At 52.3% G+C, this 12847-nt stretch overlaps 5 protein-coding genes across 5 annotated transcripts; 2 read left to right on the forward strand and 3 right to left on the reverse strand.

Annotated features, from left to right (window-relative positions):
* Positions 1-365: 365 nt before the first annotated feature.
* On the forward strand, positions 366-2155 carry PG985_009335 (sterol uptake control protein 2; the record flags this gene model as incomplete). The annotated part of the gene is made up of 2 exons (XM_066829103.1): positions 366-590; positions 662-2155. 2 exons carry the CDS (start codon positions 366-368, stop codon positions 2153-2155), a joined length of 1719 nt encoding a protein of 572 aa, XP_066684015.1.
* Positions 2156-3814: 1659 nt separating this feature from the next.
* PG985_009336 (uncharacterized protein) lies at positions 3815-4485 on the reverse strand (the record flags this gene model as incomplete). Its single annotated transcript, XM_066829104.1, has 2 exons — positions 3815-4101; positions 4161-4485. The coding sequence occupies 2 exons, from the start codon at positions 4483-4485 to the stop codon at positions 3815-3817; spliced, it is 612 nt and encodes a 203-aa protein (XP_066684016.1).
* Positions 4486-5461: 976 nt separating this feature from the next.
* Positions 5462-6451, reverse strand: PG985_009337 (uncharacterized protein; the record flags this gene model as incomplete). Its single annotated transcript, XM_066829105.1, has 2 exons — positions 5462-6329; positions 6381-6451. 2 exons carry the CDS (start codon positions 6449-6451, stop codon positions 5462-5464), a joined length of 939 nt encoding a protein of 312 aa, XP_066684017.1.
* A 2324-nt stretch (positions 6452-8775) lies between these two features.
* PG985_009338 (uncharacterized protein) lies at positions 8776-10540 on the forward strand (the record flags this gene model as incomplete). Its single annotated transcript, XM_066829106.1, has 3 exons — positions 8776-10164; positions 10225-10399; positions 10452-10540. 3 exons carry the CDS (start codon positions 8776-8778, stop codon positions 10538-10540), a joined length of 1653 nt encoding a protein of 550 aa, XP_066684018.1.
* A 1102-nt stretch (positions 10541-11642) lies between these two features.
* PG985_009339 (5-methyltetrahydropteroyltriglutamate-homocysteine methyltransferase) lies at positions 11643-12788 on the reverse strand (the record flags this gene model as incomplete). The annotated part of the gene is made up of 1 exon (XM_066829107.1): positions 11643-12788. One exon carries the CDS (start codon positions 12786-12788, stop codon positions 11643-11645), a length of 1146 nt encoding a protein of 381 aa, XP_066684019.1.
* Positions 12789-12847: the final 59 nt, after the last annotated feature.

A 12847-nucleotide genomic window follows, 5' to 3' on the forward strand; every position in this document is an offset into this window, starting at 1 on the left:
GAGGAATAAGTGCTGACGTCGTCGGCTTCGTGAATCCATGTGTGGCATGTTCTGTTACATGTGTTCGTTACGAAGGCTGTGAAGGCTGTGTAATACCTTATTATTACCTAACTTATCTACACCTCATCTCCACGGCACCACCTCCACCTCCCCGGCTTTCTCGTCAAGTGCCTCTAGGGTTTCAGTCCTGTATTGCAGGGAAGATCGACCGCTCGACAACGACTTTAACGGCTTGAAAGGAGCCCATCTTTCCTCCCTTCCTCCCCTCAAATAAATACAAATGCGGGCGTATTGTGGACTTATAGTCCCGGGCTGACTCATCTTACTACCGATCCGGTTTTGTGGAACGACATCTCATGACCAGAATGCCGGGCAGTATGCATCTCGATCTAGACTATAGCTTAGACTTCGATGCCATTCCTGCAGACGAGATCGATCTCTTATCGTTCGATCAACAACAACCCGATCAAGGCATATCTGAGATTCCGTCCGACGGGAATGGAACTCTGGTTGACCGGCCGTATCATCCCAAGCGGCCCCATAAGAAATCCCGCGCCGGCTGCAAGCAATGTAAAACCCGGAAAGTGAAGGTAAGCCTGGCAAACCCCTAGTTGAGGTCGACATCGGATACAAGTGCGAGGAGCTTACACCAGGACCCCAGTGCGACGAAGCGAGGCCCTCATGTCGCTCTTGCACCTTGCGCCGGGAGACATGTATCTATCCGGCGACCTGTAACCCACCGCCCTCCTCGGCAGTAGTGGCCCGGAGTAACAGGTCGCGCACAGTCTCCTCGGCCAGGTCTCCGAGGGGAGCTTCGCCCATCACGACCATAAGGGATGACCTGGCAAACACTTCCATAGTATCGGAGCCCATGTTCCGGCCCCCGGCCATGACGGATGAGACCGACATGAGGATGCTCTGGTTCTATACTTTGGAGACATACTCGTCATTTGCTACGGAGGGCGGTCGCTCAGCGGCCGTTGACCATTGCTTGCGTGTCAGGATTGTCGAGCACGCCTTCGCATCGCCATTCCTTATGCAATGTCTGATGGGTCTCTCTGCGTTGCAGTTGAAGGGGCTCGGGCAAGAGATCGATCCGTCAAAGGCTGTCGGGTATCGGGCAAGGGCTTTCGAGGGGTACCGCGCGGCGATCGAGGCGGCCGATCCCAAGGACTTTCCTGCTCTGCTGGCGAGTTCTCTCATGATGTGCGCCTTGAGCACGCAAATGTTTCGGGAAGCCAACTCCAAGTTTCTTTACATCGTGGACTGGATGCAGCTGTGGCGCGGTATCGGACTGATAGTGGATATCATCAGTGCGAAATCCATCGAGGAATCGGGTCTCGCGATCCTCTTCTACCGGCCTCCGATGGACCTCGAGAAGAGCTTCAGGTACATTCCCAATAACTTGCTCTTCATGGTGAGCTCCATCAAGCCGGGAGACGACGACTTCGAACACCAGCAGATATACTACGAAGTTCTCCGCTACCTTGGGTCCCTCTACATGGAGGTCGAGAATGGGTTCGGCCCCGTTCTTGACCTGCGTGTCGTCACATTCCTTACTTTCATGCCGAGGCCCTTCATCCCATTGGCAAAAGAACATCGACCGCGTACACTCATCATCCTCGCCTATTATCTATGCTTCGCCAAGTTGAACAAAAATGTCTGGTGGATGCAAGGCATCGCAGACCCACAGCTAAAGGAGATCTGCGACTACGTGGGCGAGTCGTGGTCCCACCTCCTCCAAGTGCCACGGAAGGTCATGGGGGTGACTGAGAAGCTCGACATTGCGAGAGTCCTCTTGGAGAATGACAACTGGGTGCCGCCAGATGTGGACCTATACAACGAGCACCGCGATCCCAGGACGAAGGATCTCAAATTCCGCGACCGGGTCGGACGTGAGGCAGTGATAGTCGATGGCAGATTCAAAATCAAGGCCGAAAGGCCGGGCCCGACAACTTGGAACTTTCCAGGGGACCCGGATGCGTCCGGCGAAGAAGGTCTGGGGACGCCGGATTCCGACCGGATCCGCGAGCTCATTGGGGAGGAGCAGTTCGGGATCGGGCATCCTTTGAACCCGAATAGCAGGCCTCCGTCTGGGGTCTGCTCGCCGGCGTCGTCTTCCAACCCATCGCCTGCGGGCTCTGCGCAGACTTGATCGGGCACGAGGTTATTTGACGGATGTTATACTGAAGGCTCCGGCGGCATGCCTGGACACCCATTCAGCGACGTCGAAACTCTGGCAGATCTAGGCCGTGGTTACGTGCTGGAAACTTCGGGTTGATAGCGACACCAAGCGAGCGCTGTTTGGTCGAACTGGATGCGGTGGTGCTGCTATATTATATGGCTTTTTTGAAACAACCACAGCGCTCGGCCTCGTGCCCGGACTGCCGAGTTGAACTGGGCGTGGCTTATCAGAGCTATACTTGACCCAATGCGCCGAGCCGGCCAAAGACGAAAGACGATTGAGGAACGCCCGTGGAAGATTCCACGTCTGTTTTATCTGCAGGTTGATGAAGTCGAACAATGGAAATTCTCGGGCGGATTTACAAATGAGACCTCACCAACGCATTTGGAAATGCGCCAGAGTCTTAGGGAGAGAGTGCATTACCAAAGACGGAGGGATGAAGAGCTGGATCGGATGAAATCAGTCCTGTCGATTTCATGGTCATGATTTCAGGATCTAGGAAGAGAATCTACATGGCACGTAAGCACATATCCACACCGGAAGTCATGTATGTTCTCCGGAGTATATGATCGACTTGGCTGTTGGTTTACCAAATGAATATAGATTTAGCTATAAACAAAATTACAACTCATCCAAACATCGTCCCTCATGCTATCACCATGCCAGAACTGTTCCATACAATTTCGCATTCGCTAAACGGGCGTTGTACTGGGCGTAGTGTCGTACGAAGCATGACGGGAGCCTGGCCTCCCACTTTTGACAGTCACTAACATGCCCGACTCTGAAAGCTTCTCGCGCGTGGAATTGCCGAATTCTATGAAATAAGCAATAATATATCTGTAACGTAGCGATTGATAGTTCCCGAGCTCCAAGATGTCTCAATCCTAGAAGGAAAGGGGGGATTTGGGTGGACGTGGTGGTGGTATATAGGGGCCTACCTGTATATAGGTGGGGAAAAAAGAAAAGAAAAGTGCCCGCAGAGGGAGTTGAACCCTCTTGCCTTTAAGTAATATAGAATAAGAAATACTAACCGCTAGGCTACACCGGTCCGGGCAGTAGAGGTAGGTGTCATTAGGATATATGAAGCCCGAGAAGGTGGAAGTGTTGTGTGTTGAGGTCGTGGTGGTGTCCTGGATGGGGATGAACTCAAATTGGGTCGCATTACGAAAGAACCTATCATAATGCCACTCGACCTCCAGTACCGCGCGCATCACTGGTTTCTGCTTGTCTAAACGGTCATAGGCTCTTCATAACCATTTGTTGCATCTTTCGCGCGGTCATCATCTCCAGAAGGCTGTGACGAAGTTGAGCTTTGAGGCCATCTCTAACCGAACTCTCTTCCTGCTGAACTCACAGACCCTGGCTCTTGATGGAGTCCTCATTAGACGTATTCCTTGGCAATATGTTCTTTTACTACTGCTTCCTCAACCTGGCCGATGTCACTCTCGCCCCGTGGAGGCGTGTCGAGTCGCCATGGTCAGGTCTGGGTCGCCAATATAGCGAGGCTTGGATGAGCCCACGCCAACCTCATGTTCATGTGTCATTGCCATCAAAGAAAAATTCAACCTCGTCGTTTTCGATCACCCACGGCATCGACCAGACGGCACTCATGTTGTGAGTGGTGATTTATTATTTGGTCGGCACTGAGCCCATGGAACCGCTGTTCTCCTCGCCATGAGGCAGCTCTTCTTGATATTTAGAGTCATGATCACGAATGGCCCGGCCGGTTTCCCGCGATAGTTTTTGGAGTGTGCAGATGTTCGTATCCAGGTCCTTCATGGCTGCGAGCGTTGCGAACAAGGCTGTATCGGGCTTAGTCATTACCACCTGATGTTGCCCTTCGTTTGTTTCTTCCCCTAGGATCTGTTCAAGGTTCTTTCGCTCCTCATCCGACATATTTGCGGCGGCGTCGGCCACTGGAAATTAGATGTTAGAAAAATGCATCCAGCTGTAGGTGAAGTCCAATACAACTCACCTTTAGGAACAGACACTTTCAGTAACGCAAGCTGGCTCAAGACTGTTGCAGCTGGAGGGACTGCGGCGTCAACTTGATAACACGGAAGAGACTCGCCGTGGTTTCCTATGCTGTCGGATGCTGTTCGATGCAACTCGCGGAGCCGGTCATATACCCTTTCTGGGGTATGTCTGTCTTTGACATAGATCACAATACGGAGAGCATCTTCGGTCCGCAATTTTATCAGTACTGCCAATCCTAGGCGGCTGCTCTGGTCTTGGTCAGCACTCAGAGTCGGAATGGTAGACGAAACGGATTGGGGGTCTGAGTCTGAACACGGCTGCATGGTGAAGGGCTTTTCAATCAGGACATGTACATAGAGATCGTTGATGGGGACACTGAAGCCAGAAGCTTGGAGTTTTAGGCTTACAAGCTCGCATTGCTTTCTCATCTTATATAGGAACGGCTTTTTTATGATTGTCAGCTGTCGGCAGGCACATCTTGGTCGAATGCGACACATTTCCCAGGTACGTTCCTGGCATTTCGCCCATCATCCTCCTCTTGCTTGGCAATGACTGCTCGCATGACATGAAACATAATTGAAGATAGGTGTTTGCTGTGCCAACCAAGAGAATGGCAGTAACGATCCGGGGTGTTCTGTTTGGGGCGATCCGGTACTCAGTGGAACCTAGGAGCATTTAATAGAAGAAAGTCACCTAAGTGACTTCGGAAATAGCATCAGACCGGATTTCCAAAGCCCAACGTGAATTGAGACACCTGAAGGTCGACGTGATAGATATAGAGGATGTACAAACACACATCCCCTATGATACCATGGCTGGGCGTCTCCTGGGTTGCAGATATTATCTAGACGAGTGACCTCCTGCGAGGCACAGCTGGCTCTTCTCAGATACTAATCAAAGGTAGAGTAGAAGAGGGATGTTTCGAAGGGCGAAAAAAGTATTTCGATTCTCACAGAACAAGCCCTCTCCAGTGCTGGGATACGATACTGGTCCTTGACTCTCCTGGGAGACAGCTAAGCCATGGGCGTTGCCAGTAATTAGATAACATGGTTAACCATCACATAAATGGAAGACATTACTATGCCATGAGAGCCAGTTTCTATTCATATATCATCTATGGGAGGCATTGGTATCACAGCCTGATCCGCTGCCAAAATTTCCCTTTGCCTTTGCCCAGATCCCTAGCTCGGTCTATGCGATGATGAGTTGGTTTATCCATCTTGGTATCAACCCATCTTTTTCTCGGGTAGTGATTCTGTCGGATTCTCAATCACTCAATGATGTCTTTATCAGAACCACTTAGTCAGGGTGCCGCAGCTCCTTCTCTGCCCTCGAATACTCAGCGCAGATCTCGAGGACCTCGTAACAAAAAGCCTGCTGCTCTTGTAGGAGATTCTTGAACTTGGGGTGTTCCATGAGCTTCTCTTTGATGGCGGCCGTGAAGGTAGCCACCATACGTCTGAGAAGGTCACCATACTTCAGGTCTGAATAGACGAGTTCGATCAAGGGAATGAGGTCAGGAATCCGTCGCTGGACAAGCGGCAGGCTGACAAGTACCGTATGAATGCACCTGCAGGCGAGAATTTTCAATCCTTTGATCTTGAAACGGTGACTCAACATGTACAACTTGGCGTAGTACAACAAGGCATTGGAGTAATTCATGTTCTGATTTGCCACAGGCGCATGAATAAAACGAGGTTTGTTGGCGACCTCTTCGTATTCACAGAAAATGTGATAGAATACGGAATACTGAAGGCAAGGTGGCATTTCGCACTTCTTCCGGCCACACGAGGAACAATGCACCTCTGTGTTGCACCCCGTGAGGAACGCAGTCTTGATCTGATCGCGGAGGGTGGGAGGAACTTCACTGTCTGCGTGTACCACCGAAGCTCTTTGTCCATCTTCAACCGTGGCTGGGGATTGTTGATCTTCCGTGCTTGAATCCAGGTTATACGGGCCGTAACGCAGAAACCCCGTGTATGCGTACTCACAGAGGGTTTCGAAAACATTCTCTTCGATGCTGTCGAAAACAACAAGGCCGGTTTCTGCTGCATTGTTCATAATGGCGGTAAGCATGGGTGACAGATTGGCGAAAGCAGCCTTGTAGACAACATATTCCTTTCGCTGAGGGCCAATGAAGAATGTGAATGTCCCCGAAGACAGAAAGCTAGAACCTGGTCAGATGTGCGTCGTCTTTGATTCCGTCGCAGTTTCTTACCTCGGGTTGAAGATGTGCTCTGTTGCCTGGAAGCCCTGTTTAGTGACAGTAAGACCGCCAACCTGTGCCATTTTCGTGGGGTGGTTGATAGCAGAGGCAGGTAGATTCTCGTGAGGTTCAACTGAAGAAGAGAGTTGTTCCCTTTGAGTACAAGGTGAGAAAGATGAAAAGTGTTCTGGTTGACCTCGGAACGTTCTTGCAGACTCTTGGTAGTGCTGGGCATTCAGGTCTGCAGATACGCTTTAGCAGGTTGCTCGAAAGGGAGTCGGGTTGGGGTGATCGTTCAGGTCGCTTGGGTGAATTATCTAAGGCCCTTCACAAAAGGGTTGAATCGTAAAGACATTTGCAAGTAACTGATTTGTAAATCAAGTGTGAATGGTGTATAGGCTTGAGTATCATGTGTGTGCCATTGGCCTCCGCAATCTGATTTACCTAAACGTGCTCAAGAATACACCAGGCAGTGTAAGATTGTCTTCACTTTTCTTCACCATTTATGCATCATTGATTCATAGGAAATATCAGCAGCCTTGCCTTTTCACATGTCAGACAGTCTGGTTTTGAATGTACCTATCTTGTTAGACAGCGCAGAACGGCAACATTGCGATATACAAGCAGACACAGCGATCGTTGGGTCATCTACAGTATCAATGAAAAAAGTCCCAGAAGCGCAGGCTATCTCTCAGGATTTAAGGTAGCAGCTTCATGGTGACCATTAGGGATAAGGTAAGTGACCATTGACGGGACAGATAAGGGCCATCGTAGTTACAGTAGGGAGTGTTTAGGACGTGAATTTATCACTTGAAAATTTCTCATCGTAAGCTTGCCTGCACAGGTTGCTGGTGTGTGGTTCACCACAGCATACATGTCATGGCTTTACTTCTTCTTGATGCATTGCACTTTTTGATGATTGTGCTCATATTTACATCGCGAAGACCATTAGCGCACTTCGATACTTGGAATCGGGATTTAAGGAGTAAGAAAATGTCGCGACCTTAGATCAAGGACCTGCGACATGCAAGTAGCAATGCCCGCTACAGCAATAGCGACCTTCTTGTGCACATTAAATATATAAGAGACACATTCATAACAAAGTGACGGTCCATGACTAGAGCATATGTAGATAATTCAATCGGAAGTGGAAGAGAAGTGAATGTGAATGTCAAAGGATTTGGTGGTCTTACCTTTCGGAGATCGGACCAGCTGCGAGCAGCTGGCACTAAAAATGCTGCATGTCCCGGTTGCAGGCGCCAACCGCCCTAGGAGCAGCTTAAGCTTAAAGTGGAGTGATCTCAGATGCATCGCATTCTCGAGGGACTCGACCATAATTGATGGTCTTTCTGCCATCTGTCGCAATCAAGCAATTCCTCTCTTTTGACCGCCGAGCGACACGACATCACCAGTGACTTCCTGTTCCGACTCTGTGAGTTCCTATAGTGGTTTTGACAGGCCACAGCAAGACGTGAGGACGTAATCGCGGCCGTGGAGATTGCGCACCTGCCTTGAACAGATAACAGGAACTTGGGAATTTTGGCCGGTTGACCATCCTGAAAACGAAAAAACCCATTTTTTGGCATCCATCAAATCATTCACCTTACCTTCCGTCAATCCTCCCAGCCACTTCCCTCCTCACCCATCCATTCAAACTCTGCAATAATCTCTGACGCGTTTGTGCACCCCGTACAAACCAAACATCGCCGCTGCCTTTCTTGTCTGGGATTATACAGATACGTGGGAAAGAAGGAAAAGACAGACTGGACAGACAGGACTGACAGACGCGCCTCTGTTTTTTCGATCGCTGATTCTTTGATCAAACATTGAATCAAACAACAGAAGACAGAAAAAGCCAGTCAATCTAATTTCTGATTCCATACCACTCGCAAAGCAACCCATCACACTCATCTCGATTTACTCATCCTTCCACCAACTCGTTCGCATAAGTTGACCACTGACTGCTGTCCTTGACTGCTTCCTGTGCAACTTGCAAAATCCTTTGTTCTGCACCACCCGCATCTGTCTTAAGCTGCTGCGCTGCGACTTGCATACTCTCCACTGTTGTTGAAAGGAAACAAGAGCTTGAACCTGGTCTGCTGTCTCTTTGTCTGCTGCTTGACGTACTTGACGCACTTGACACCCATTGTCAACCCCGGCACTTTGTTACCTCGATCATCTTTGCGCAACTGCTCTCTTGCTCGAAACCACTGCAATAATGGCCGATCCATCCAAGAATATCGAGTCGATTCTGGCTGCTCTAGGTTCGCAAATCCCCATTCCATTGAAATTTTCACCTATCCTGCAATGTGATAGTAGCGCGATGCGATCCAAAACTGACCGTGTTCATGGCTTGTGTACAGCCCAGCAACGCCCTACGTCAACCCCGAATCCGAACCCCGTCCAAATGCCCCCCCATCCGAATGCCCCGTACCAACAGGCACCGACGCCCAATGCTTATCCCCCTTCGATGCCGCCTGGTGTTCAGGCCCCTCCGTATGCCGGAGGAGGATACCTTCTCCCGCAACCCTCGGCCAGCGGAAACTTTGACTTGAGCACCATCAAGCCCGTCAATTCGGGGACTGTCAGTATTGCCGATGCTATCGCCCAAGCCAAAGCTTTTGCGACAGAGAAGGGCATCTCATATGAACACTCGCGGGCTCCTTCCGCCTCATACCAGTCGCATGACCCTCGTGCACACTATAGATCGCGCTCTCGTTCGCCGCCTGCACGTCGTGAAGCCTATCGTGACAACCTCAACCCGTACAGAGATGAACGTCGTGATGAACACCGTGGCAACTCTCGTGAATATGGTCGCGATCGCTCCATGTCTCCTGGTCATAGCAGAGGCCACTTCTCTCCCCGTGGCAACAATAGCCGTGACCGGGGAAGTGGTGGCGGCGGTGATGAAGACACCGAAACTATTCAGATTGAGTCTAGTTTAGTTGGCCTCATCATTGGCAGACAGGGCGAGAACCTGCGGCGTGTCGAGTCGGAGACGGGATGCCGCGTACAATTCATTACTGGCCCTGATAACCAGGGCCCCTATCGTCAGTGCAGAATCAGTGGTCCTCAAGCCAGGCGTGCCGAAGCCAAGACGGCCATTGATAGAATTATTGAAGACTCGGGCATGGGTGCCATTGCCCGAGCTGGACTCGACAAGGGTCGCGGCGGAGGTGCTGCCGCTGCTCACGCCCCCGTGCCCGGTACGCTGCGTGAGGGTGAAGACTGCATGCAAATCATGGTGCCTGATCGTACTGTTGGTCTGATCATTGGTCGTGGTGGCGAAACTATTAGAGACCTGCAAGAACGAAGTGGGTGCCACATTAACATTGTGGGTGAGAACAAGAGTGTCAACGGCCTGCGACCTGTCAACCTGATTGGCTCTCGTGAAGCTGCTGCTCAAGCCAAGGAGCACATTATGGAAATTGTCGACAGTGACAGCCGGAATGTCAATGGAGGCGGCAAGCAGGACCGACCCCCTCGTAATGATCACGGTCGAGATAGTGGTCCACCCTCCATGGGCGGCGGCATGGGTGGCGGCATGGGCATGGGCGGTGGTGCCGGCGGTGGTGATAAGATCAACGACTCGATCTACGTCCCCTCCGAAGCTGTGGGCATGATCATCGGCAAGGGTGGCGAGACGATTCGTGAGATGCAGTCCCAGACGGGCTGCAAGATAAACGTCTCCCAGTCCTCTGGTCCTGGCGAGGTCGAGCGCGAAATTGGCCTCGTAGGATCCCGCGATGCTATCAGCCGAGCCAAGTTGGCCATCGAAGACAAGGTGGAAGCAGTGGTGAGTAATACGTACCCCGATCCAATAAGCATCGAACTCCCTTCTAACCTCTGATGACAGCGACAGAAGAACAGTGGCGGCGGTGGCCGTGGTGGAGGCCGCCCTCCTCGCCGTGATTATGATAACCCTAACTACTCCCAGTCGGGCTCCAACAACGCCTCTGGTCCCTCTGGTGGTGCTGCTGCTGCCGGTCAGCCTCCTGCTGCTGCCGGTGGTGCCGACCCGTATGCTGCCTGTAAGTCTCTTGCCCCGAATATTGCACTCTGGACCTGACTAACTCGTAAAAGATGGCGGTTACCAAGCTTATCTGGCCCTATGGTACCAAGCACTTGCCCAGCAACAGCAGAACGGGCAAGGCGAGGCACCAAAGCAGTAGAAGCTTCACCTCGTTATTTATCCGATCCCGGCTAGGCCACAACAAGTCGCCCCTGCTTAGTATGATGCTGCTCAACAGTTGCAGCTCATCTGAGCCCTAATTTTTCTCATGGTTGTAAAACTCAACGATAGTTATCGACGAATGAACGCTATATCAGGAAGCGTTTGGTTTATACGGGTGTCTCTGTACACTACATCTACGCTTCTACAGATACCCCCAAGAGCTAGTGTTTGGGCAGGATGCTGTCGCATCTGCCACGCTCTTTATACGATTGCCGGAGAAGGAGGCGTCATGGTCATGTGGACTCGAGTTTGAGTTGGTTGCCGAGTCTTATTTCTTCTCATTCTCTGCAGTTTACTGAGGCATCTGGAAGCCATGGTTCGGATACTTCATTGAATATCGCGCGGCATGGCCATTGCCGCTCTATAACTTTGACAAAAGGGGGTTTGCCAAAAAGGGAATTTTTGCCAGGTCTGTTCTTCATCAGCGAGGCAGTCAAAAATGAAGGGCCTATGCCCTTAGGAATGGTGTTCAGAAGGCGTGAACACGGGTTTTGTGAACAAAGTGGCCCTACTCCACTGTATAATGAGGTCTTGGTTCCTAGAAATGGAACAGGGAGGCTTGGGGTAAACAAAAAAAGCTAATCCATCTGGTCGTTTCTTGATTTGATGTTTCGTTCCGTGCACAAGTGATTGCACATTCTTGAGGATGTTGTGTGACTGTTCCAATATTGCCAGTGTTTGCTTGACACCGCTAGTCATTGAGGTCTTGAGACCCCTGCTTTTTGCTATGTTCTAAATGATGCGTACCTATGTACAGAAAGTATTGGCAGCATGATTCTTAAGTGAGCTTGCTCGATGATCTGCCGTCATCCACGCCCATTCCCAGTAGTTAAATACCATATGTTGTTCATGAAACCCCGTATCGTCCCATTTCATGCCGTGCCGATGCCATAAAAAACCCCGCCGCAATGCTAGAGATACGCCACTGTTGAAGCAGCTTTAAGATCATAAACACGAACCAAATCAAATCATTCCTTTTCTTCCTCTTTCTTCTTTCCTCTTTCCTTTGTATAGTTGTTTACTCCTTGTGAACAAGAGATCTAGACGGACAGGTCGTCGCCCCAGACCTGCTTGGCGATCTCGACGTTGAGGCGGATCTTGGCCCACTGCTCGTCCTCGCTGAGGTCGTTGCCCTCCATGGTGGAGGAGAAGCCGCACTGGTGGCTGAGGCAGAGCTGCTGGAGGCCGTTGGGGCAGAAGGAGGCGGCCTCGTTGAGGCGCTTGATAATCTCGTCCTTGTCGTCGAGGGCGGGGACCTTGGAGGTCATGACGCCGAGGACGACGATCTTGTGGGCGGGCAGGTGGCGCAGCGGGGAGAAGTCGCCGGAGCGGGCGTCGTCGTACTCGAGGAAGTAGACGTCGACGTCGAGGTCCTTGAAGAGGACCTCGGCGACGGGCTCGTAGCCGCCCTGGGCGAACCACTGGGAGCGGTGGTTGCCGCGGCACAGGTGGATGCCGACGGCCATGTCCTTGGGCCGTTTGGAAATGGCGGCGTTGATGAGGGCGGCGTACTGCTTGGCCAGCTGGTTGGCGTCGCCGTGGCGCTTCTCGGCCTCGGCCCGCATGCCCTGGTCGCACAGGTAGGCCAGGTTGGTGTCGTCGAGCTGGACGAAGCGGCAGCCGGCGGCGTAGAGGTCGGCCAGCTCCTCCTGGTAGACGCGCGCGATGTCGTCGAAGAAGGGCTCCAGGGTCGGGTAGGCGGCCTCGTCGATGGTGTCGCGCCCGCCGCGGAAGTGCAGCATCGTCGGGGACGGGATGCAGACCTTGGTGGTGACCTGGCCCTTGGCAACCCCGGAAGCCGCGATCTGCGACTCGAGGTACTGGAAGTCGGCGACCTGGATCGGGGCCGGGTGGGTGACCTTGTCGGTGACGACGAGGCGCGGCGGCATGACGCCGCCCTTGGACTGGTTGGTCGACTGCAGGGCGCCGCGCGCCTCGACGCCGCCCAGGTTCACCAGGTAGTCGACGTGGAACCACTCGCGGCGGAACTCGCCGTCGGTCACGGCGCGCAGGCCGGCGTCGATCTGCTGCTTCACCACCGCGGCGATGTGCTTGTCCTCGAGCTCCCGCAGCTCCTGGGCGGAGGCGCCGCCCTCTTTCACCTTTTGGCGCAGGGCCAGGACCTCCTTGGGCCGCAGGAGGGAGCCGACTTGGTCGGCGCGGTAGACACCGGTGGGCAGAGTCATGTTGGGCAAGTGTTCTGTCTAGTTGGTGTGAAGGGGGGTGACGTAGGTGATGTTGCTAC

Source organism: Apiospora marii (genome assembly GCF_038362585.1).
Source record: "Apiospora marii strain CBS 49790 chromosome Unknown utg000005l_segment0_segment0, whole genome shotgun sequence".
Classification (NCBI taxonomy): Eukaryota; Fungi; Ascomycota; class Sordariomycetes; order Amphisphaeriales; family Apiosporaceae; genus Apiospora; species Apiospora marii.